Source organism: Ruditapes philippinarum, unplaced genomic scaffold (genome assembly GCF_026571515.1).
Source record: "Ruditapes philippinarum isolate M1 unplaced genomic scaffold, ASM2657151v2 ctg2657_1_1_1_1, whole genome shotgun sequence".
Classification (NCBI taxonomy): domain Eukaryota; kingdom Metazoa; phylum Mollusca; class Bivalvia; order Venerida; family Veneridae; genus Ruditapes; species Ruditapes philippinarum.
The window spans coordinates 289,780-317,567 of NW_026853342.1; the positions used below are offsets into that span (position 1 = coordinate 289,780).

The window sequence follows — 27,788 nt, forward strand, 5'->3', positions numbered from 1 at the left end:
AAAGCCTGCTGATCTTCAGCGCAACGTGCAGATAAATTCCACAAAGTTCCACAAGCGTTACTAACTATAGTTAAACTCGGAGACCTTAAATGTTTCAACAGAATTTGCAAACAGCCATGAACGCGTAGTATTTGGCGATAATCTTCCCTAACAGCTATATGACTAGATACATTCCGTAAAATACCTCCTCCATTCTCGATAATTGAAGTAGTCTTTGAAGGGCTTTTATAAGTCAAAGAGCTTATCAAAAACTCTAAAGCCCTATCCACAGCACATATATCTGCTTTATTCTCGCTACAATGAGCCGATAAATTCCATAATGCACTAAGAATACTCTTCAGTGTCGTTTCTTTCTGAACTCTCATTGATGCTTGCATTAACGTCGTCACTGCACCGACTTCTCTCAACGTCTTTTTACTAGCAAGGTCGGCTTTCCATGATAAGTTTCTTAAAACACTCGCGGCCACCTGGCATAATTCCTCGTTAGTACTAAATAACTGCAAGACTAAAGCTTCCATACTGTCTTTAAGTGAACACAGCAGTGATTTATTTGTTCCGTCCCCGAACGTGAGGTTTGTCAGCGCCATACAGGCGTATCTTCTCATGGTGATATTATACTGGTCATCTGTGTCACGATTTACGTCGTTATCAACTTGGAGGAGCTCCGCAATAGCGTGCAGTCCTCCTGAAAAAAACATACAACAACATATATCAATTTAACGTTCTCCAACGCTTTATATCTATAATTATTAATACAAAATATTTTTAATACATTTGTAACAACAATTTTGATTTATCATTTTCTACATAAAGCAACATGAATCTCTGGCTTTTTATTAGGAATTATTCTAACACAACTGGCATTTTCCCTTATTGAACATAGAAGAACCAAGTGTGTATTATGCAATAAAATTACTGTTTACTTTCTATATTAAGAAATGTGACATAAGCATTATAGATGTGATGTAACCATTAAAAATGTGACACGCTGAAAATAAGTACGGAAACAAATCAGGCGCAATTTAATCTGATATCAGATATTGCAGCATTTATTTGTTGATGTCCTGTTAGAATCGCAATAATATATCGAAATCAGTGATTTTATTGCTTGATAAAGTCACTGTTTGTCTTTCGGATGTGCATCATTATATCACTAGGGCATAATTTCATTGCATCCAAAACGAACTATAAAATCACTGAGTTGGATATATCATTTCTTAATTAACTGACAGCCTCCTTCATTTGCCAAACCATGTTAAATAACAAGAGTCCCTATATCAATAATTACAATAACACACAGCAACTTGAAAATGTTAAAAGATGTGTTGAAAAGTTGTAAACAAAACCTACTTACCAAGTGTACATATAGCATGTCTGTGTTCTTCATCAAATGATAACTTCATCAGTGTAGCTATGGCTGGTCCAGGATGGTGGTCCATGGTTATACCTTGATGTACTGAAATATACAACATTACAAAATGTACATTTACCAAACACAAGTCAGATAATAAAATCTTTCATACTGTACAACCAACAAAGATTTCATTTGTTGTTGAGAGGCTTTGGTCTTGAAAGGATTAAATTATTGTGAAGTCTTACTTAAAGTGGCTCCCCTGTGATTTGAAAAGCCTAAAAACTTCACACAAATGTCAGTAAGAGCACTAAACAAGAGGGCCATGATGGCCCTGAGGTCGCTCACCTGTATATAGGCCCCCCACCCCCCCCCCCCCCCCCCAACGTTGCAGAGCCAATTTAACCCAAGAGCTTTTATTTGCACAAACTTGGTAGACACCCATAAGAAGATGTTTCATGCTAAACATTTAAGCTCTAGCTCATTGGGCTTTTTAAAAGAAGATTTTTTTTAAAGTTTTTACTATACACATATAGTTAAAAACAATGACACCCTGGGGCAGGGCCAGTTTTGACCCCAGGGCTTTTATTTGAACAAACTTTGTAGACACTTACTAGAAGATGTTTCATGCTTAATATCTAAACTCTAGCTATTTGGGTTTTTTCAAAGAAGATTTAAAGTTTTTGCTAAACACATATAAAGAAAATCAATGACCCCCGGGGCGGGGCCAATTTTGACCCCTGGGCTTGTATTTGAACAAACTTGGTAGACACCTATTAGAACATGTTTGATGCTCAATATCTTAGCCATAGCTCTTTGAGTTCTTTAAAAGAAGATTTTTTAAGTTTTTACTATATGCATATAGGGAAAATCAATGACCCCCCGGGGCAGGGCCAATTTTCACCCCAGGGCTTTTATTTGAACAAACTTGGTAGACACCCATTAGAACATCTTTCATGCTAAATATCTTAGCTCTAGCTCTTTGGGTTCTTTAAAAGAAGATTTTTTTAAGTTTTTACTATATGCATATAGGGAAAATCAATGACCCCCCGGGGCGGGGCCAATTTTGACCCCAGGGCTTTTATTTGAACAAACTTGGTAGACACTCACTAGAAGATGTTTCATGCCAAATATCTAAGCTCTAGCTCTTTGAGTTCTTTAAAAGAAGATTTTTTAAGTTTTTACTATATGCATATAGGGAAAATCAATGACCCCCGGGGCGGGCCAATTTTCACCCCAGGGCTTTTATTTGAACAAACTTGGTAGACACCCATTAGAAACATGTTTCATGCTAAATATCTTAGCTCTAGCTCTTTGGGTTCTTTAAAAGAAGATTTTTTTAAGTTTTTACTATATGCATATAGGGAAAATCAATGACCCCCCGGGGCGGGGCCAATTTTGACCCCAGGGCTTTTATTTGAACAAACTTGGTAGACACTCACTAGAAGATGTTTCATGCTAAATATCTAAGCTCTAGCTCTTATGGTTTTTTAAAAGAAGATATTTAAAGTTTTTTCTTTCGGTTGCCATGGCAACCAGAGTTTTGCATGGAATTAAATTCTTTGAACAATTTATAAAGGTGACCACCAAAGGAACATTCCTGTGAAGTTTGGATGAAATTGGCTTAGTGGTTTATGAGGAGATGTCATTTAAAGTAAAAGTTTACGGACGGACGGACGGACGGACGACGGACGGACGACGGACGGACGACGGACGGACGGACGCCGGACGAAAAGCGATCACAAAAGCTCACCCTGTCACTTTGTGACAGGTGAGCTAAAAACAGTAAAATATGCAAACCATAATAAAGAAACATGCTAAAATTTGAATTGAAAATTTATTAATCCGGAAAAAGATAAAGATCAAATGATCTGAAATTTTACACACAAGCACAGCTGAACCTATATTGCAGCTGAACCTACATCAGGTCTGAATCTATATCAGAGGTCTGAGCCTAAAGTAGAGATCTGAACTTCAAGTCTGTTTGAACCTACATCAGAGGTCTGAACATACAGTCTGTTTGAAACTACATCAGAGGTCTGAACATACAGCCTGTTTGAACCTACAGCTAATCTGAACCTAAGGGGTTATGAATTCTTAATCAGTTCTAAATCTTTTAAAAGGCTTTACTCAACATCAGTTTTTTTTTCAAATAAAGTATGCTGCTTTAAATGATTAAATATTTACCATGATTAACGCCTTCATCTTCCTCATCAGAGGTGTTTTCTCTCAGCTGGTCACAGTGAGCCCGAATCTGTTCAAGCAATCTCAATACCCGGGCCTCGCGCCTGCCTCTCTTGTCATCCGGATGAGAGTGCACAATGTTGTGCAAGGCAGCTGACGCCCTGGCGCGAGCAGCTTTACTACCACGTGTGTTACCAAGCAACGCAGATTCTTTATCTGAACCATGTAGTAATTGTATCAGCAGTGGCAGACAACCTGTTGTAATGAAATATATATTATATAAAACTTAAGTTTATTTCATGAATGACAGTTATAAAAATTTCCATTGGATACATGGATTATCTTTTAGCTTTTAATTGTAAAATATACAACAGCTGTCACAGGAGACAGAAAAGCTCGCCTAATAAAAAACTGGACGCAGTAAAGAAGACAATACTATGAAAAATTATGTATAATTATGTATTAAGTTATAGTAAAAAAATAACATTTGTTAATATAAATTCCAAGTTCAAAGGGGAATAATTCTGGAAATAGTCATGCTAGAGTTATGAACCTTGTCAAACAACATGTGTGTAATGATAAGAAATATATATCTGAAGTAAAAAGTAGATACCTTAAAAAGTAAAGAATTTATAATATTTCTAAAAGAAAATCCTAAATTCAAAGAGAGATAAACCTGAAAATATTGCTTCAAGAGTTATGACCCTTGTCACATGAGATGTAATTGATGATAAGGAATAAGTATTTGAAGTTTGAGGTAGATACCTTTAAAGCTGCACGCCTCCAGATGAGCCAAAATATTTCAAGAAATTCAATCTTTAGAAAAATGTACTAAGATCTTAAGAAATGTAAAAAGATTCAATATTTAATTAATAATTCACATGTTATGTGCAATTTATGACAGATTTTGCAGTATCAATCACTATAATTCTACTGGGTTACTAACGCAGTAAGAGGTATTTATGTATATTTTGACCTCTTTTTGGTTATTTATGTGGATTTAAGTTCTGTTTGCAATGTGTAAATTATTTTCTTTGGTCTTTTTACAGTATTTTTCTTTCAAATACATTTTCAAAATGTTCGTGAACATTAGCATAAAACTGGAGGCATGCTGCTTTAAAACTAAAGAAGTTATAGTAAAAACTACATTTTTCAAGTAAATGTGATTGATGATAAGGTACATATATTTGAAGTATAAAGTTGATCCCTTAAAGAATACATGGGATTTGTGCAGCCTTGAGTTCAAAATCTGTCTGGAGCTAGCCAATGTTTCCTTGAGCAAGAAACTTTACATTCATATATTAGAACTGGCTGGTTCCTGGAATGGATTCAAGTGTTTCAATAAGCTTATAGCTTTTAACACAATCAAACTAAGATATTGCATGGGTGCACGTTAAACTGTCAAAAAACCTAAAACGTAAAAATTTAGCATTACGTTAAATTGGTTTTATATAGAAAAAAATGAGTGTTTCCAGAAGTGTAATAGACCTGAACATCTGGCAAATGCCTGGAAACTTGTACCCATGAAATAAATTTGTATAAACAAACTAATTAAAACATACCTGACTGTCTCATGGCAATACAACTGTCCTGTGAACTAGACATTGCCAGTAATGTACGAGACATATCATCTTTGTCATGGGTACCTAACATAGACAACAATCCATACACCATCTCCACCTGAAATATATAATTATAACAAAATGGAAAAAGATGCTTTTATAGTTTATGAGAAATGGCCCTGACAAAAATAAAGAATGAAAATTAACAAAGGTCAATAACTCAAAAAAATAAAAAGTGCAGAGTATCGGATTTTATGCATTGCACTTCTTCTTCATGAGATCCATCATCCTATGAAGTAGAAATTCAACAAAGGGCAATAACTCAAAAATTAAGAAGTGCAGAGTACCGGTCCTTGTGCACAGCACTTCAAGTTATTGAAACAAGCATGCAAAATAAGTTTGGCGTCAATCCCACTTATAGTGACTGAGTTATGCTCTGGACAAGCGTTAGGGGACGCCTCCAATGCCGATAAAAGTAACCCCTATATGTCGCCTTTTCAAAGCGACACAAAAATAGCAGATTCAGTTTGATTGAGTCCGTACATGAGGGATAAAGAAAAAGTTCCACATCCCTCACACCCCCTAGCACCGGCTTGAGCTTACATTTTCCTCTAGTATGCACGTGTGCTTGAATTCAAACTAGCATTATATAGGTCAAGTTTTACTTAAATTCAATAGTTCAAATTCTATGAACAATAAAAGACAAGTTCTACTTATATTTACAGAGTTCAAGTTCTTCCTAAAAATAAAACCAGACTTAAGTTTCTTTTATATATTACATGTATTATAAAAGCTTAGTTCTACATAAATTTGTTGTAAAAAATTCTGACAGGTTATATGGCCGTATATGAAAGGTTGTTTGCAGTGTAACCAAGGTTATATTTCCAAACAACTGATTATAAAGGGCCATATAACCTGTTAAATATATAGATAACTTATAATATAGACCAATTTTTTTTAAAAATTCTTTAACATTTTTATAGGCCAAGATTTTCTTAATTCTATAACATATTCTAAAGGGGTCTCATACCTTAGTACCCAGTTGCTGAGGGGGTATCTGAGGGGTGAGGGGGATTGGCTGTGAGTGTAGCTGTTGCTGCTGCTGTTGTTGCTGACCTTGTGATGACCTTGGCTGACCATGACCTCCGGCTGCCGAGTGTCCTTGACCTTTCAACCCAGAACCAGATCCATGAGAACTACTGGTATTGGTTGAATTAAAACTCATCACACTGGACAGGTCACCATGGTGACTAATGGAAGCTTGAATATTGTCATCTGTTTATACATAAACATATATATTAATGGAAGCTTGAATATTGTCATCTGTTAATACATAAACATATATATTAATGGAAGCTTGAATATTGTCATCTGTTAATACATAAACATATATACTAATGGAAGCATGAATATTGTCAACTGTTAATACATAAACATATTTATTACCCATCCAGATTTTATCCCCCTTTTTGATTGGATATTGATCCGCCAGAGGAAATTGATATTACCGGGACAGATAAGATATATACACATAAAATTTCCCCTTTGGCTACCCCACGTTGTAAACAACATGCGTTGTGACATTACGTGTATGGTTCAATGTTGCGCTATGTTGACATCATTTTGCAGTAAAGGGGTACCCTAAAGGGAATCTTATTTCGATGTTTCATTTGAAACAGCAACAATTTATTTTAAAATGGTCTTACTCGGCAGGGGAAGGGTTATAAAATTATTATTTTGGTTTTGGAGTGATATATACACCGATATATTACCTGCCATTCTAAATATCAGATAAGATCTTGGCAGGTAATATATCCAAATATATTACTCCAAAACCAAAATATCATATACATGCCTGTAGTTCACTTTACTGGATACTAGAAAATGTTCTTTTACTTTTAGTTCAACATGCAAATTATTTCATACACTTTTATCCACTGAATGATACATTCTAATCTAATGTATTTAAGTAGATATTTAACCCACACACACTCTGGGCCAGACCCTGTCAGAACCCTCCTTGCTTACCATTTGTAAATTTACAGTAACTTTAAATATTTTCATACAAGTGTGACACCTGTCTAAGATATAAAACTAGGTTTGATTTTATTTTCATATGAATTAAATCTAGTCCTATTAACCATCATGTCTTTTAAATATTCTTATCTTCTGTGCATCATTTGCTTTTCCAGTGTCCCACTCATTATAATCAGTCACCTCTTACGAGTCAGGCGTTTAATAATTCATGTACTATTATTTAGATCATTCTACTTTTACTTTCTTTCAATTCAAATTGAAATAATTGCATAAGTAAATCTTCATTCAGACACTGTGGTATGAAATAATATTAAAATTAACATATTGATTGTATATCTTATTTAAGTCTTATTCCGTGTCGATAAAGTATACATTGTTATTTCATTGTATTTTGTTTTTATACCTAATGTATTTGTAAGATGTATAATTATTTTATTATCTTTTTAGACCATGGATTCATTTAAATACATAGAGCCTATGCCCAGAGGTTGTTTCTGTGATTTCCTAGTCCAGAAAATATTTAACCCTGTGACAAAAGTAAAGATTGTAGATTCAAAAAAGTTATGCATGTATCTTTGGTATCTATTTTACTATAGCCAATTGTAATCTTTCCCAATTCTAATCAATAATGACATACCTTTTCCTATAGGCCAGGTGCCATGGTATATGGACCCTGGAATACCATGTCCAAACCCCACCTTGTCCTGCTGTGGTTCACCGGGACTGTCGTCCGTCTGTGTTGCCATGGTAACTTGGTCAGTGTCAAGGTCAACAGGTGAACCAGAGTGGGCGGAGTCAGAAGATGACTCATGTCTCAAACGACCTTGACCATCACCACCCTGTAACATCTGGCAATATTAAAAAAAGAAACAAAAACGGCTAAACAATAAAACAATTTTTTCAGCAGTATTTTTTCTACAAAACAAATATTTCATTTTGTTATATAAGGCTTTAACAGATGATAAAACCCACATTTCTTCTTCAGAATTTCTAACTAAACTAAAATTTGTCCCCAATAATCAGAAAGGGAATATTTCACAGTTGGTTGGACCGTCCAGTGGTTATACCTGACTTTAAGTCCTTGAGTAAATCCCCCCATTTCTCCTGGCAGCTAAAAAGACAGCAAGATTTAAAATGACCTTTACAAGATAAACCTTTTAGCATTTTTCCCTGAGAAATGATTATGAATAGTCTCCCTTGGCTTGGCCGATTCTGGATACATTCAACAGACAAAATTGCCTGAAACTTGTAGCGCAAGCTCCAGACAATATTTCCCACTATATCTCGCCTGTAAGTTAATGGAATATCAAGTGCCCTGTCACTGTCTATATGCAGAAATATTGTCTGAAAAATCGTTTCCCAGTAATCTATCAGAAACTGTGAAGAATAGCAATGCAGAAATGGACTTAAAATGTCATGACAGACCAACAAGAACATTTTGGAGAACTTTATACAATCTGTTATTTATTCCTCTTCAAATAAGTCGGTCAGGAAATGACTCTTTCTCTACATTAAAATTTTTAACATATTTATTTGAAATTATTTATTTCAGCTCCATTATAATGAAAGCTTGAACATTATTTCAAGTCATCTTCCTGGAACTAACTGTGATAATTTATATAATATTATGATAAAGCACTACATACTTTGATAGTCTAAATTTAGGTAACACCAAAATTGTAAAGGTCATATCGCTTTCGCGGCTGAGGAAGACCAAAAGGAACCCTTTATGCATTATTTCAGGCACAAACCAGCATCTGACTAGAACAGCCGAATTTCCATAAGCTAGCTGGATAGCTTTTTTCACATGAATGAATCCAAAGTTCCCAACGTGATTTGAACCAAGAGTGATAAGTCTGAGATAATAAACACTCGGTCACAGAGGAAAACAATTATTCAACTCCAGTAATCAGGACTCTATTAGGACTTGTATCCTGCAGGTTTTATACGCTTGACTCAGGACTGATTGGCAGACATCTTTATCACTAGTCCAACTCTACCCTCAACTGAAAGGGACTCCACTGAGGTTTTCGACGTAAGGGGACCGAAAATATTCTTTCAAAATATTTGTATGACCAGATGTATGTCTAGACGAATAACTCATGTACAAAATTTTAGATCAATCCCAACTGAAGTTATATATATAAAAAAATTGAATGAAAAATTCTAAAATCTTTGAAAATAAGGGCTTCTTCACTGTTCTTAAATGTTTGAAGATGCCATCCTAGACAGTGACTGTTGACATTCAAAATTTCAGTCAAGCATTTTCCCCCAATTTTTAACAAAACAACGCTGAAATTCCCAATTCCATTGGTTTGGGTCCCAAAATATATGTTCCCAAAATCCTGGGAAAAAAACTGGTTCGACACCTACCTGTTGCCTTTGTTGTTGTAATGAGATCATCTCCGCCTCAATCTGACGTATACGATGTACACGACTGTCACGACGATGTACTATCTGCTCATTTGTACCGAAGCTTTCATGCATCGTTTCCCGTAATCGAGCTATCTCAAGTTCTAAATGTTTGCGTGTAAACCCTGGTTGCCGACCTGGATGCTGGAAATACAGAAATAATGGTACTATTAAAGGGACTCCACTGAGGTCTAAAAGCCTAAAATTTGAATTTCTTATATAAAATGAGCTGGGGCACTTAAAACAGAAAAATATGCAAAGATAGTTCAAGTTAAGAAATATAAATTGAAAATCATATTTTTGTGCTTTCCTCAGCCTGATTTGGGTGAAAAGCTTTGCCAACGCTTTTCAATTTTGGGTATTTTTAACAACTATTTTTCTGGAAAAAAAGAGTGAGTGATTGATCTGTAAGTTTGCACAAAAGTTATTAGTCTAGAAATTAGAATGATTTATCTCAAAAAAGTATTTCCAAGCCCATCATGTCAAAAAACGTCAGTTTTTTTTACATAACCCTTTGATGTAATTCAGTGAAAAATAGGAATAAATCAGAAATCATATTTTATATCCTTCAAGTTCATACTTCTCTGGAATAAAGTTATGTATATGATATTAGAAGACGTCTCATATATGGAAACACATTTTCATGTTGAATCAATTTGCATATTATGCACTATAAATGAACAATCCAATATATTTTCATGCCTTGTCAACATCATACTTAGACTCTCATATAGAATGTTAATTTTTAATATGCTGATTATTTAGCAGTTGTGACTTTGATAATTTATATAATGATTTATGTATAATATGATTGGTTTATATGTATAAGACGAGAAACTATGTACTTAATTTAACTCAATAAAGCGTTCTTCTTCTATAATCGGTTAATTACATATAATAACAGTAGCATTTTACATATTACATTATAATACTGCATGTTTGTAACATCACTTTTCATTGGATAATCCTGACGGCTGTTGTCAATTTTCTAAGAAATCTCAATTTTTTCTTAAAAAAACAAAATGAAGTTGGAGGTATTATAAATTTGTTATAAATATTCCTGACAGGTTATATTACCTTATATAAACGGTCGCTTGCAATATAACCCTCGCCTTGGGGCTCAGGTTATATTTCCAAATAGCTGTTTCTATAGGGCCATATAACATGTCAAAAATATTTATAACTAATAATGTAAACGATTGTTTGCAACATTATACCCTCGCCTTGGGGCTCAGGTTATATTTCCAAACAGCCATTTATATAGGGCCATAATTTTATAGCATGTCAAAAATCTTTTACACAAGTATAGTAGCAAACACTACATCACTGGACCAGGATGGGGGGGAGGGGGTTAATCAGAAACACTAGTGAGAGAAAATTCTTGTTGTTCATTAGTACAGCAGTACTGTTGTTATGTATATATAATACACACTAATTATCCTGTAAATTACACTGAAACTGACAGTATGTCTGTAATTAGCAACATTGAATCTTTACTTTTATAATAATAGGCCAATTTATAACAGTAGAATTAAGACTATCATTACCATTATAAGTGATACTTTTACAGTGATCTTTACTTCTATAGAAGTGGGAATCAGATAGAAGACAGGACTTTTTTTCCTTCAATTATAAGCAGAGGCTGTTATAGGGCTGCTTCCCAAATGAAGAAGAAAAAAAATTCTTTGAAATCATGCAATTTTCCCCAAAAATTGAATTTGACATCAAGTTTTTTCTTTCCCTTTTGCAAATATACCATGCAATTTTCCCCCAAAATTAAGGGCAGGGCTGCTTCCCCAACCTGTGAAAAAAAAGCCCTGGAAGAATAATAGTTCAATCATTATCAAAGTAAAAATAACATTATTCCACATTAAGTAATCAAATTACTTTAAACTGTTACAATAAATGGCGACAACGGGAGGTAATGCATGTTATGTGAAATGAATTTGAAAGTTATTGTGGAACCCAAAATAGAGATTCAAGGGAAAAAAGTGCAAAATAAAAACAAACAACCAAGGAATATAACATTCTGCAGAAGTAGTTAAAAGTATTACATCAATACAGTCTATATTGGAAAGAAGTAAATTATGCCAATATATATATTTTGGCACTCAGCTTGGGGAGAAAATTTCAGCTCAATAGGCTCCGTGCCAGAATATCGCTTGTTTTTTATGCATTACAGGGTTTCACACAATCATTGCTCTAAACATCTAAGAATGACATCATAGGATATACAAGTAACGTCAAAACAGAATTTTTCAAGAATATTTTTGCTTCTTCAAAACTGTTGCTTAGAAATATCTTACATGGACATGAAATTTCAAGATAAGTACTGAATGAATATTAGAATATTAGAAATATTAGAATTTGTCCAATATCTATAATGGTGACAAGTAAGTCAGCCAAGTTGAGCCAACAGTATGGGGCCTGGTCAGACGACCTTGATGTGCAGACTGCCCTAGTTGGTGACTAATGTCATTCTTCAGTTAGTAAAGGAGGATTCATACTTTTCTGTTCTCTAATAAAAAAGTATACTGTATATTTTTATTCATTTCACCTCTTTGGTTCATTAATTTGAGTAAATGATTAAGTCCTCCTTAATTTAATTGGAGTTAACCAGTTATTGTACTAAGGTGACGTCCTTCTTAATTTAATTGGAGTTGACCAGTTATTGCACTAAGGTGACAAGTCCTTAATTTAATTGGAGTTAACCAGTTATTGCACTAAGGTGACAAGTCCTTCTTAATTTAATTGGAGTTAACCAGTTATTGCACTAAGGTGACAAGTCCTTAATTTAATTGGAGTTAACCAGTTATTGCACTAAGGTGACAAATTTTTGTGTCCTATAATATAAAACACCTGACATTTTTCTCTATAAAACACATACCATCAAGTTAAGTGCAATAACTGGTTAACTCAAATTAAATTTAGAAGGACTTAACCTGTTACTGCACTAAGGCGATGATATATACAGTTTTAGCTTAAAACTCTGAGTCAAACATTTAACACGGAACATCCAAACATGGGTAACTCTGTAATATGAACTGTATAACTGTTATATAATCAGGCAATTTTATGATGCAGCAGGGAGGTAACTCTAAGAAAATAAACTCCCATATGAAAACAAACATGATCCACGAAAAACAGTATGTGCAAGAAAAAAAAAATATACCTTTACAATGTAAGGCCAAATATAAACTTATTATTTGGTTATTATACTCAAGACAGGAAGTTAAATGTGATAAATTAAAATTTACTTTAATCATAATTCCAATTGAAAATAGTAACTTCACTTTCAAATAGCTCATTACTGACAAAAATTTCCCCATTGAAACAATGGTGTCATATGTGTTTTTATTGTTATATCAATAATGAAAAAAAACAACAACACAATAAATATTCTTATTGTATAAAATACCCAAACTGAAAAGCGTTGCAATGCTTTTTAGCCCCAAATCAGGCTAAAAAAAGGTACAAGAATGAGGTTTGCAACTTGTTTCTCAGTATATTATCTTTAGAATATCGTTCTGTTTAAGTGCAATAGGTAATCTACATAAGAAATTAAAATTTTATGTTTTAAGAACCTCAGCCAGGAGCTCCTTTAAAGATCAAGATCCTAATTATTCAATACAGTGAAAATTCAGCTCTTGTTATAAGGAGTGACAGAAACCCAACATTTTGTTTTTACTGCCTTAACTAAGCTGGGATAACATAAATGTGTTGAGAGTTCTACAGATGTGCAAAATTTTACATTTTCATTTTTTCATCAATACAGAAAACTTGGCAACATCTCAGAGAAAACAAACAATGATTATGGAGAGAAAACTTGTTTTTTTGCTTTGTGGTATTATCTTGAAATAGAAAGTTAGTTCTTTATACTTTATGATTAGTTTTATTTTATGTTGATATTTTTGTTATAATCATAATAATGTTATTCTATGTTATTTATTAATGTGGTTGGGTTTGTGGTACTGACAACAATAAATGACTTACAGATACCAAGTGCTTGGTATGAGTGTTTTACAGATACCATTAAGTGCTTGGTATGAGCAAAATGACTTACACATACCAAGAGCTTGGTATGGTAATATTGAGTTTTTTTTACAGATACCAAAACTTTGTATGAGCATAATCACATACAGATACAAAGTGCTTGGTATGAGCACAATGACTTCCAGATACCAAGTGCTTGGTATGGTAATATTGAGTTCTTTTTACAGATACCAAAACTTTGTATGAGCATAATGACATACAGATACCAAGTACTTGGTATGAGAATTATGACTTACAGATACCAAGTAATTGGTATGAGCATAATGGCTTACAGAAACAACATGTTTGATATGAGCATAATGACTTACAGATACCAAGTACTTGGTATGAGAATTATGACTTACAGATACCAAGTACTTGGTATGAGCATAATGACTTACAGAAACCAAGTGCTTGGTATGAAAGACCTATAGATACTAAGTGAAAATATTGAACACTCTTTATTTTACATGATTTATTACTATTATTGCACCCAGGACTTTAACCACAGACATAACATCACCAATCTTGCAGAATTACATCATTATACATTATCCAGGATAGGAGAAAAAAAGGCAATTCCGATACTCTGGCATCTATCTTCAGAGACAGAAAAAAAGTAATTTCAGTTATTTCTGGTCTGCTATCTAGATAATGCAAGCTACAGTAATATCTCTATGTATGATATCACAGTCATCTCTACATCTGTCTCATGCGCAATTACCTGCATACAAACTATCCTCCAAAAATAACCATTTTCTTTTGTAATTGTTGTAGTTTTCAACATATATATATATCTCATTACCTTCCCTTATTTTGATTAGGAAACATTTTTGTTCATATCTAAGTTAATGCCAATAGTTTCTTCAGATGTACATACTTAAAGGAAGTATACAGGAGGAAGGCAGCAAATGGAAGGAAGGAATCAAATGAAGGCAGAAAACAAATGGATGGAAGGAAGAAAATGGAAGGAAGGAATCAAATGAAAGGAAGGAAGGAAATGGAAGGAAGAAAACAAATGGATGGAAGGAAGCAAATGGAAGGAAGGAATCAAATGGAAGGAAGGAAACAAATGAAAGGAAGGAAGCAAATGGAAGGAAGGAAGCAATGGAAGGAAAACAAATGGAAGGAAGAATACAGAAGGAAGGAAGCAAATGGAAGGAAGGAAGCAAATTGAAGGAAAACAAATGGAAGGAAGATAACAGAAGAAAGGAAGCAAATGGAAGGAAGAATACAGAAGGAAGGCAGAAAGCAGATAAAATGAAGAAAACAGATTAAAAGTAGGCAGGAAATAAACTTAAGGAAACACTTAATAAATGTTTTGGAAAAGTACATACCCCATCAGTGACAGGAAGTGAGCGTATTTTTCGTGAAATCATCTCAATCTGGTCATAATACCACTTCCTGTTCTTCTCCTCTGATTCTATATACTGTACTTGACTTGTCCTGAAATTGTAAAAATGTCCAGTTAGGACTTGAGCTAAACTTCTCCTTAAATAGCAACAATAGCTGTCCTAATATTGTAACAATGGCTGTTGAAACTGAACTTAAACTTTTCCTAAAATTGTAGCAATGGCTGCTGAAACTGAGGTTAAACTTGTCTTAAAAAAACAACAACTGCTGCTGAAACTCAAGTTAAACTAACTTGTCCTTAAATTGCAACAATGGTTTCTGAAACATACATTAAACATATCCTAAAATTAAAAATATTGCTGCTGAAACTTAAGTTGAACTTATCCTAAAATTGCAACAATGGCTGCTGAAACATATCTTAAACTTGTCCTAAAATTGCAACATTTTAGTTGCTGAAACTTAAGTTGAACTTGTCCTAAAATTGCAAGAATGACTGCTGAAATTGAAGTTAAACCTGTCCTAAAATTACAACAATGGCCGCTCAAACGTAAGTTAAACTTGTCCTTAAATTATAACAATAAACAATGTGTTTACATGAGTCCATAGTCAAAAAATTATCCAGATTTGGTCATGTGTGCTTAAATCTTTTTCAAACTGCAAAAAATAAAAATTAATTTTTTTATTGTTGTTGTTTTAATAAAGGCTGTTACTTCTTACTGCTACTTCTTACCGTTCATGATCAAGCTGTTGAAGTCGCTGTAGAATTTCCTGATCGCTGTTTCTATCATACTTGGATTCTGTGCTCTGTGAGTTTTCAACTTGACCTTGCTGACCTTTTTGACCTTGACCTAATTCCTCGTCATTGCTTACAGTGTCTAATTGTGTTGTCTGGCAATCTGCCAAGTCTGTCCCATCATCTGAAACAACAACAAATATTCACATAAAAATAAAACATTTTAAAGCTATAACATTAATTTTTTTTTTTTACTTCTGGATGACAAACCTCTGAAGTTCAAGGACAAGGATTCTAAAAATAGCACAGAGTCTGATGTTTTTTCTATAATATCTGTGTAAATAAAGTATGGATTTTCATCAGATGAAGTCAATGAAGTGTGAAAGCACAGTCATAGGAAACACTATCAACCGCTGTTACAGACTTAGGATCAAATTAATTGTCTTCCCACTGATTTGACCATCTCAGATCCTGTCTTTAAAGCCATGTTTAAAAGACATATACATATATGTGGGCAGAATACCTTAGTGTATGTAAAGAACTTTTTTTCCATTTTTTTGTCAATCATTTCTTATAAAAGCTTTTCTTCCAGTCAGAATACAGAATAATTTGTCTTTACTATGATGATTCAATCTCTGGAAATCTTCTTCCTTTGATATGTTAACATCACACAATAATTATATTCATGTGAAACATAACAGCTGTGGTGTATCCTCAGCCAGTATTCATCCATTTTATGTTTTACATGCTTGTAACTATATTGATGACTTTTCTTAGAGCAGTTAAAGAAGATAATTAATGTGTGTGGGTGTGTATGAGGGAAAAGGAATCTGTATATGGATTTGACAATTTTGTGATCTTATTAACACTGGGCAGTAAAATGTTATAAATAATTGATTATATCATAATATTATACAATGATATATCTAAATTACAACTCATGAAAATCTTTTAAATCTAAACATTCCATTTGATGGGAACGATTTTTTTTATTTTGAAAATATAGAAACCTTAAAAAACATTAAATGGACTTCTGGGAAAAGCAATCACAAAAATTCAACAGGCTATGGGTTAGTTAATATTAATTTATTTTAGTTTGACTGTGTTTGGAAGCTATAAGCTTATTGAAACACTCTTGAACCCGTTGTTCCTGGAACCAACTAGTACTTAACATTATGACTGTTAAGTTTTTTCGCTCACAGAAACAATGGCTTGCCTCTGACGGGGTTTGAACCTACCAAGCCAGGGGCATTAACCACTAGGCCCAATGCCACAACTCAGTTTAAGGTTTAAACAAGACATGCATGTTAACAAATTTGATTTTCACAGTTTGTCGGCACATATATTATGATAATTACCTTCGCTAGTACCACTTGTTTCTGATGAGGTGTCACCAATAACGATATCACCATCATCATCGTCATCATCTAATTCTATAAACTCATTATCAGACATTTCCAATATTATCTCCACTATGTACAAAACGGTGTTTCACTTGAAAATCTTAATAATTCCAACTTCTAGTAAAACATTTGAGCACATCATTCACATTTGAACTTCATCTATATACATGTATGTGTTTCAATCACCTTAACGTCTGAATATCATCTATCTAGAATGCTTCCTCAAAGTAAAATCATTACACACAGTCGATTCTGAATATATATCATTAACGGTGATATCCAATTTCCGAGATTCCGTCTTTGTTCCAATATTACAGTATAACTTGAGAAGTCACATGTATACATACAAACACATCTATGTACAATTTCACTTATAATAATCACAGTTACACCACACCTGGACTATTATACCTGAATCATACATTTGCCATTGCTCATTATAATAACCCCGATTCAAATTTAAACAATTAGTATACTTTCGGGAACCAATATCCTTGTGTATCCAGATATAAAAATATAAGTTTTCAGTTTCACATAAAAATCCAACAAAGCATAGATTAACCACCTTAACACAGTTTCTTTCAAATTGTAATCACTTAAATTTTCTATTATCATTATTCTTCAGATCATCATAATATCAATTTTCAATGTTAAATTATCTTAAGAAATTGTGCATTTCTTAAATGTTATCTCATTTCCATTGTGTTTCATACATTTAGCTGCAGACAGATTTTTGCACTATAATTACATGTAATTACAAAACATTAAAAGCAGAAACCAATCCCTTACAAAATATCATCATGCCTGATTAAAGGTATTATATAAGTAACATTTACAAAATCTTCCAACTAAAATTTTAATGAAATTGTTTTCATTAAAATGACAAATACATCAATTGCCTTTTCATGGTTTTTGAGTCAAGAAAAGACGAAATTGTGCTTGTTACTTTATAACAAATTGTGTCTAATGTATCTATAAATATAGACAAATCTACTGTCAACTCATAGACAAATCTACTGTCAACTCCTATAATAGCCAAATCTACTGTAAACTTACTCTTATAACAGTCAAATCTACTGTAAACTTACTCTTATAATAGTCAAATCTACTGTAAGTTTTTGTAATAGTCAAATCTACTGTAAACTTACTCTTATAATTTAGTTAAATCTACTGTAAACTTACTCTTATAATAGTCAAATCTACTGTAAGTACTTGTAATAGTCAAATCTACTGTAAACTTACTCTTAGACAAATCTACTGTTAACTCTTATATATTAAAGACAATTTTAATCTACTGTAAACATATACTCTTATAATAGCCAAATCTACTGTACAAACTTTTTTAACAAACAATTCTACGAAAGTGTATTTTTCTTTAATCAAATCCTCATATTCAAAATCAAAATTCAAAACTTGTTCTACAGTATTTAAATCCCCCACAAAATTATTAGATCTTACAGTATTTCAGAATATTAAACAAGGAAATAAGCAATAAAAGTCATGAAATGTAATCTAAACAAAGAGTGATCATTCTTGATCAAATTTATTCAACCATAAAAATTGCATGAATTAAATCGAATAAACACTGCAACATATTGCGTTAATAATCCTTTTTTTTTAACTAGGATATTTCAAATAATTTGATAAATGATAAATAAATTTCAACTCTATGTGTATTTTAATGGGGAAAAAAAACAACACACTCAAATTCCAGATTTCATAATGATATGTACAGTCATGACAGTTCTCCACTAAAGCCAAGAAAACTAATTCCAAATATATCCTGTTGTATTAAAAAAGTAGCACGATTAAAAAAACACAATGAATGAATTCATGCAGATCCGACAATATTTTTCCAAAAATAACATGATCATCTCGAGGAAATTTCTACCAACTCAAGTCTTTAAATATCACAGAATCTCTCACAACAACAAAAACACCACCAACAAGATGAATGCATATAAATTCAAGGAAAATGCAGAAACCTGAATGGAGAAAAATTCAATATAGGCAGTCAATACCCAGAGGCAGACGAAAAATGTTGTTTTTTTATTGAATATTGCAGTCGATGTGAGAATACACTTGCTGCATGCATATAACTTTAGTGATCTACTCTTGTAAATCATGGGTAACACTCCCTCTTACCACTCTCTTAATCTGTATAAAAGAGTTACCACTGGACACTAGAGAGTTACCACTGGACACTACAGAGTTACCACTGGAAACTACAGAGTTACCACTGGATACTACAGAGTTACCACTGGACACAAGAGAGTTACCACTGGACACTAGAGAGTTACCACTGGAAACTACAGAGTTACCACTGGACACTACAGAGTTATCACTGGACACTTCATTTCCACTAGACCCTACACTATTTCCACTGAACCCAAAAAGTTACCACTGGATACAAAAGAGTCACCACTGGACACAAAAGAGTCACCACTGGACACAAAAGAGTTACCACTGGACACAAAAGTTACCACTGGACACAAAAGTTACCACTGGACACAAAAGAATTACCACTGGACACAAAAGAATTACCACTGGACACAAAAGTTACCACTGGACACAAAAGTTACCACTGGATACAAAAGAGTCACCACTGGACACAAAAGAGTTACCACTGGACACAAAAGAATTATCACTGGACACAAAAGACTGGACACAAGAGTTATCACTCGACACTTCATTACCACTGGACACAAAAGACTGGACACAAGTGTTACCACTAGGCACTTCATTACTACTAGAAACTACAAAATTTCCACTTAACCCAAGTTATCACTGAACACAATGGAGTTACAACTGAACACGCAGAGTTACCACTGGGCACAACAGAGTTACCACTGGACACAACAATGTTACCACTGGACACAAAAGTGTTACCACTATATGTCACTTTCATGGTCCTTTTTTTCACATATTCAGCATGTTTTATTCTCTGACACAGTAGTCTAACAGGTCAATGAAGCATCAAGTTATTAATATGATGATAGAATAGTGTCTATTTTGACTATCATAGCGATAATGATGATTTAATTGTGTGTATTGGCAAAGTTTGTATGGTAAATACAGCATAAAGGCCTGAGCACTTATGTAAATTGTCTATCCCTGCAGGCGTCTTTATGATAGCATCTCAATCAATCAGACGCTTGCATAATTCATTCATCATAATTATCATAAAGTCAATGACTTATATACAATGATAGATTATTATAAACTTCAATATTTAACACTACAATGATTCTTGTTAAAGGTATCTTATCTTTAATTACCTTTCAAACCTTCATTATATTCAAATCTATTTCATATCTTTTTTTTCTTTTCTCTTCTAATTATTATACAATCATGTATATGGAAGTGAAGAATAAACTAATATATTATTTACACCTAATGAAACCATTATGGTGAAATGTCATATATATAATAATAGTAATAATTTTACTTATACACTTATCCATTTAAATAGACTTGTCCCCTACCCTATCCCCACCTTTCCTGCCCCCACTCACCACTATTTATTTACAATTTAATTTATTTTTAGTAAAATGTATACCTTAATCATGATTACTTCATTAAATTTTTTTATAGCTTTCATTTTGTGCTGCACAAAATGCAGTACAAATCACAGAAATTACATTATTACTTCTTCATTCTTCTAGTTTGAGGACCTTCTTCTTGTCTAGATTAATTAACTGTCAATTATATATATATTTTAAGGATATCAGCCGACAGAATAGCAGTCTATAAGTCGGACATTCCCTATAAACAGCTGTTTAATTTAATTTCGATGTTTGTTTTTATAAAAAAAAAACAAAAAAAACTTTAAATATAAGTTTTTGAACATTCGTCACCTTTAAGTGACTTAAACCTCAGTTACTGCACTAAGGTGACATAACAGTAATGTTACAGTATAACAGTATTAATGTCAATTTTTTTTTTTTTAATCCAATACATTACTAAAAAATTCAATATGTTTCAAATCTTACCTTACAAATGCTGATTTCTTTTCTATAAATATCCTTTGCATTCCATTTTTTTTTAACTTGAAACTTAAAACAAAAATCTTAAAATTTATATATGAACAGGTGTAACTCAATTTTAACAATTTACAGCCACATTTTAAACAATTTCAAGTTCAACAATATATACTACATTTCAAACATTTTAAACTTTCATTAGGGGCACCTGCAATCTAAATCAGCTGTCAATGTTCAAATTGTCCAATTGAGTGGTGTTTAAACTGTCAAACTTTCAAATCACTATTTCTCTCTCTCTTTCTCTTAATGAAAGCAGCAGCTGTATAGGTGTACAGAATATAAATTTATTGGTGACTGTCATCTGAATGTAAAATAAATTAGCATTTATTATACTCATGTTTGAACAGTTTGATCCATGTTTTTATACATGTTGACAATGCATGTTACATGGTATATGGTATGTAAAACGGTTATTTACGGTAGTCTTATTTTAAAGCAGCATTTACATGTATATAACCAAGTGTTATGGTGTGTTTTAATTTTTGTTTTCTTAGGAAAGAAAGCATAAAAAAGTCTTAGTAAGAAAGATGAAGGTAATCTTAACAGCTTTTTTTTTACATTATAAAACAAAAACCTATATAATTATAAGCTTCTTCTCAATTGAAAATTTTTCTTTAAAAAAAAAACTTGCAGATTTCCCAAAAAGCGTAACTACCCCAAGTTTCTTCTTTCCAAAATTAACGATTTTCTGATAATTTTTCCACAATAATAAAGAGGCTTCCCAAAAAAGTGAGTGGGAGAGAGAAAAAAACCTAATTAAGGGGTAAAATCAAAGGGTAACAAACAGAAGGTGTCACATTATCTATTTTTCAGCATCACAATTACTACCAGAGTATCTTATAGTTCACCATAATCCTAAAATATCTTTATCCCCTAAATAATAGGTAGCCATTCACCACAATTAGCTGACAAAACACTGCAAGAAACCTACCACTGTGACAGCTTGGAGTATAATATAAAAACTAAGGTCAAGAAGACCCTATCTGTTACAGTATCGGAACATCTTGTGTAATAATGGGTATATTATACTTTACCTTCACTATTATTGTATAAACTTTGTTATCCTTGTTTAAAATCGGTCCAGAATCTGAATTATAGCAAATTAAAAGCTGAGGCGACGTAACACAACAACATTTGAGAATAAAATAAAACCAATGTCAAAATTTAAAGTTATAGTAGCCAGCCAGTTTAACAAATCAAAGATAATCATTCCCTTCCCTTCCAAGTGCAGCTTTGATCTGTTAATATACATTGTGTATTATAATAAAACAACAAATCTTTGTTGTGGGCTATGCAGACAAAAGGAAAAATACAATACTAGTGGAAATTTTAAGTCTTTACTATTAAATGTTGCCAAGATAAAAGGGTGACCAAAATGTTCATGGCTGAGTGCATCAATGAAGTATGGTGAGTGCATCAATAAGGTATCTATCAACACATCTCCTATGAAGATACATTACTTTATCATACCAGAATACCACAGAAGATCAAAGAAAAACATGAGGTGGCTCAGTTTTCTCTCTCTCTCCTTTGAAGTCACTTCTTAATGTTGTCAAATTTACAGTTACTATACTGAGTTAAAAGATTTTAAACTGATGATTTATACATGTGTTTTCAGATACAAATATGATATATTAATTAAGTGTTGATGATATATTATTATTATTTTAAGGTCCATTTTCCTTATAATTTTCATCTCTCAAGAACTTTTTACTTACAGTTTCCTCACACCACTATTATTGGCCAAATAGCTTACTGCTTTAAATTAACAGTATGGTATTTTATGTAGAATTTGTTATACCTGACAAAATGTTTACATTTTGCTCTATTTATATATGAAAAATTGTTTCATGTTCAGCTAACTTACTTCCAGTGAAAGGTATATTTAACAATGCTTTAAATCAGTCAAAAGAAATATATGTGTCCCCCTTCTTAAGATTGATAAAACAATTTACAAGTCATGTTTCTGAAGCATAATGAGCCTTTAAACTTCTATATAATATGTGTTATCCTGTAACAAAAATGAATATGTCATTATAAAGTAATTTGAGTCTTTAAACAGGATGAAGTCAATCCCAGCATGAACTGTAAATGTTAACTCATTTAATGCACTGTGTGTAATTTCTGTTTCAGCTATCTTTTTCTCATCATTTATAACAACTAAACTTGAAATTAAAGAGTAAATTCACTAGGGAAAGGCATGTCATGATTCTGAAGATCAGCCTTTGTTTCATGATTTCAAATATTTTAGATTTAAAGCATCATGTAAGTTAAACCATCACTCACAAACATGAGACACTATTTAAAAGTTTACAGGGTTTAAAATTCTCTAAGAATTTCAAAAAGAGACTCATTGAAGAACTATGTTTTTGAGAGTCAGTGAGCAAAAGTCAATGTAAAGAAAGTTTACTGACTTAAACATAGCTAATGAGTAAAGTTTCTTGTAACATTACTAAAAATAAACTAAAATAAACAGTTTTTGAGAAGTAAAAATGATAGCGTTTCAACAGCGGACTTAATGGACCTTTAATACAAGTTTGACTATTTGTTTAAATTCACACAATAGCGTGGGTGTATGAATCAATCAATTCAAATATTATCTTAACAGCTGCTGCTTCAATCTGTGTACTTTAAACTGAGGCAACAACGAAAATAATCAGAAAGAAAGATTACCAATTATTGGATCTTTATCAAGTGTAAAATCTATGTACAAACACAGAATACACCTTATGTTCTTGATTGTACAAATACTGTATCTTATGTACACATATATAATCTCTCATATTTACAAGAGATGAAAGAAAAAACCGGAAAATCATCAAAAAAGAAAAAAGAGAGAAAAAGAGGGAAAAGAGAGAGATAGAGAGAAAGATATTCTATGCATTGATAAACATATTTCCTACGATTTGTATGTACATATTACAAGCTGATTGCACCATCTGGCTGCAAACTTTCCATGCTGTCTTTCGATCATGTTTTTTTTTGTAGCTTGATGTATATGTTGTACCTGCATGAACATGTAAAATTACAGGTGTAGTGATGTAAACACATATCAAACATACAATACTATGATATGTTAGCTATTATAGCTCCCAGCAGCCTGTCTGTCGAGCCTGCTGCATGACCTTACATGTACAGACTGTATGTTATCCCACCTAAACATGTTATACCAAGTTACAACACCCCCCCCCCCACCCCTCACCCCCAAAACATCAAAATTTTTCTATGATCATTTTACTCAAAATGTAGCATTGCTGTTTATCACATGGCTGTGACGCTTTTGTGACTCCAAAAAAATGGTTTCAGACGACTGTGCATATATTTTGACTTGACATCAATTGCCTTATACAAACATAGTATAAAGACGCGCAACATGTTAGCATTACACTAAGGCCTGTCAATGAAAAATGATTCTTTTTTTTGCTTTAAACAGTCTTTAATTTGGGTATGTGATAAATACAATATTAAATTAGTATTAATTCATTACTGAATTGATTGAACTCATTGAATAAAACAATATCATGCTTGCCACAGGCAATTAAGATACATTTTAAGTGATTACTATTAAACTTTTTTCTATTTTTTTAATATTTTAATTAATTTAAATATTTTAGTTCACATTTTAATTGAATTAAAGTTAAGTTTATATTTTAATTGATTAATACTTTAGTTTACATTTTAAGTGATTAATATTTTTGTTCACATTTTAATTGGATAATATACCTTAGTTTACATTTTAAATGATTTATATTCTAGTTTACATTTTAATTGATAAATACTTTCGCTTAAATTTTAATATTAGTGATTTATATTTTAGTTTACATTAAATTTTAATTGTCTTCTATTATTAAAGTGATTATATTTTCTTAGCTAAAAACTTCCACAAATATCTTAATCTAGCTGAAAGTTTAGGGTGACTTTTATAAGATTTAGGAAAGAGAGAGAGAACTAATTATAAACAATTAAAGTTAACTGTCGACAGCAGCTGTAATAGCCACAAAAATTTCCCACCTGTCAATCAAGCTGTCATTACTTACAGGGCAATTATCTCCATCCCCCCCACCCCAAGAAGGAATCAAAGACAGATTCCACCATTAATCTAAAATAAGGGTAAAACTAGTAGTTTATTACTGTTTAAACATATATTCTTACAATATTTTTCAAAACTTGAATTCCTATCTTTTATATCTAAATGGACTAAGAATGTCACTATTTAACTTTAATTAAAGGAACTCCACTGAGGTTCATTTAAAGCCTAAAATCATAAAATTGAAGATCAGCCGGGGCACCTAAAGTAGAAAGATATGCACATAAGATAATATTAAGATGTTTTCTCAGAAATAAATGATGGGGAGGACAGCACTGTCTTGTAAAACTTAAAGGTAAGTCTTAAAGCAACTGATGAGAGATAAAACCATGTTCATAAATAACGTATATAGTTGTACATATCATACTTTGTACATATCATACTTGGCACAGCCAAAAACTCATCCGTCCATAATTTAACACATGTTTGATCAACGATTAACTCATATCCTGTCATTAGATGACTTATTCCCAACTCCCAGTCTTTGACATAATTAATTGCTAATATTTATGGTGGTTCAGATTTGTGCCATTCATGTTTTCGCCCCGCGACCCCGCCAAGCACAAAGTCTAGAATTAACATGTTTAAATGTCAGGGGAGCAAGGCGAAAACATGCTAACTAGTGGAGGGTTGGGGCAATGTTTTATTTATAAAATTTTGCTTGCATCCGTGTTTTCGCTCCGCGCCACTGCCATTTTATATATTTCGCTCCGCCACCTTGTTAATTCTCAACTTTTTGCTTGGCGGACAAAAAAAAAATGAATTGCACAAATCAGCCAACATGAGTATTAGATATTTTTGATTTATATTTTAAAGTACCTTGTCACCATATTTATAAAGATCTTGCTCGTTACATGAAACAACAAATCGAAGTTAGACAAACAGGGTTTTCATTATAAATAGATGGGCGACACATATCACCAGTTGATATACTGTTAAAGTCAGCTGTATTTCCATAAATATCACCATTGACCCTTGACCAAATTGGTTGTTTTCATTGGCACATCATTCTGCTGCCTCCAAAAAGGTTTCGATAAAAATGAAAACCCTGAGTCAACAAAATTTCCAATTTCCAATTTCCTAAAACTGAAATATAAGACACAAGCAACCAAAATCTAATAATATATCAATAAAAACACCTCTTCCAATCTTTATAGTTCTTGAAACAATATATAAACCATTATGCTCCTTATCACAACTCCAGAAAGTTCCCTACACTAACTAACCTAAAAACTAATTCAGTACCTAAAACTATTATTTACTTGGTACATTTGAAAGTCCCCTATGCTTTTCTTTTACTCAGATCCCTATTACTATCAAACATACCATAAATTAACATACTTTTTTTTTACCCCATACAATTAAAACAATCATCTCCACACATTTCTCACTTTAAAATCCACCTTTGTCTTATGAATAAAATTTCCCCTTGTATAATAACTAGAATCAATCCACATTATCCATATTTTCCATTTATAAAATTTTGATATTAACTAACTTGGCATATGTTTCTAAAGAAATTTAGCTCAATGAGAAAATATATTCATGAGCCATACATTATAATGTATACTCCCACAACACAACAGTACACATAATGATTTTCCTGGAGAGAGTCATGTTCACTGTGTAGCAGCAGTACATTCATATGGGTATAACATATTTCCTATATTTTAGCTAGAACTTTGATGACTCATGATAAGAGCTATAAAGAGACAGCCTGCTCTTCTCTCTCTTGTCAAGGTTTTTCCAATACCCAACTCTCTCTGCTCTACTGTTACCATATCAATTCTGTTAAATGCCCCTTTTCAATAAACCGAATGTTACCGTACTCATTCTAAAAATCCCCCCCCCCCCTCCATACCAGGATTTAGATGTCCAGCTTCCAGAGATTATTTTTGGCTTATTATATAACCAAATGTCGTCATATTCCCGACTGAAAATAGAATATCATTTTCCCAATCCACAGTTAAAAATTCCCAAATGAAATTAGTTACAAAATAGAAATATTGAACGAAAACTTATAAAATCTTTGAAAATAAGAGCTTCTTAACTGTCACATAGTGCTAAAAAGTTTTAAGATGCCATCCTTAGTAAGACAGTGATTGTTTGCATGCATGCATTTAATCACAGCAAAAGTTCAGTCATGTATTTTTTCCCAATTTTTAACAAAACACTGCTGAAATTCCCCAAATCCATGGGTATGCCCGCTGGGCCATGTTCCCACTAATAATACCATACTCTTTCTGAAAAAGCCCCCACCATTAACTTATTCAGGTTTCTTGACTGTTACCATATCAATACTTATAGACAACTCTCTCTTTCTCTTCTGCTACCATATCAATTATAATAGATTCCCCTTCCATGTCATTGATATTTTACACAGAACTTTCTCTTAAATGCTACCCTATTTATTCTGTAACATGCCCCTTCAATACTTTCCCTATACCAAACTCACTCCCCATTTCTGATCTTAAAAAGTGATATATTAATTCAACTATTTTATTTTATGCTTTTCAGTGGATTACTGATTTATCCGTGAAAATTATATTTGATAATTTCACAGTGAAAATTATCAAAATATAATTTCACTT

The 27,788-nt window shown here is 32.6% G+C and overlaps 1 protein-coding gene across 1 annotated transcript in view; it reads right to left on the reverse strand.

Annotated features, from left to right (window-relative positions):
- The window catches only part of LOC132736568 (adenomatous polyposis coli protein-like), a 58,632-nt gene that overhangs the window by 13,736 nt on the left and 17,108 nt on the right, over positions 1-27,788 (reverse strand). Inside the window, 9 exon segments of the mRNA XM_060723719.1 lie at positions 2-685; positions 1,355-1,456; positions 3,539-3,790; positions 5,098-5,215; positions 6,128-6,372; positions 7,772-7,982; positions 9,508-9,690; positions 14,916-15,024; positions 15,662-15,848. Of these exon segments, the coding sequence (XP_060579702.1) occupies positions 2-685; positions 1,355-1,456; positions 3,539-3,790; positions 5,098-5,215; positions 6,128-6,372; positions 7,772-7,982; positions 9,508-9,690; positions 14,916-15,024; positions 15,662-15,848 (2,091 nt within the window).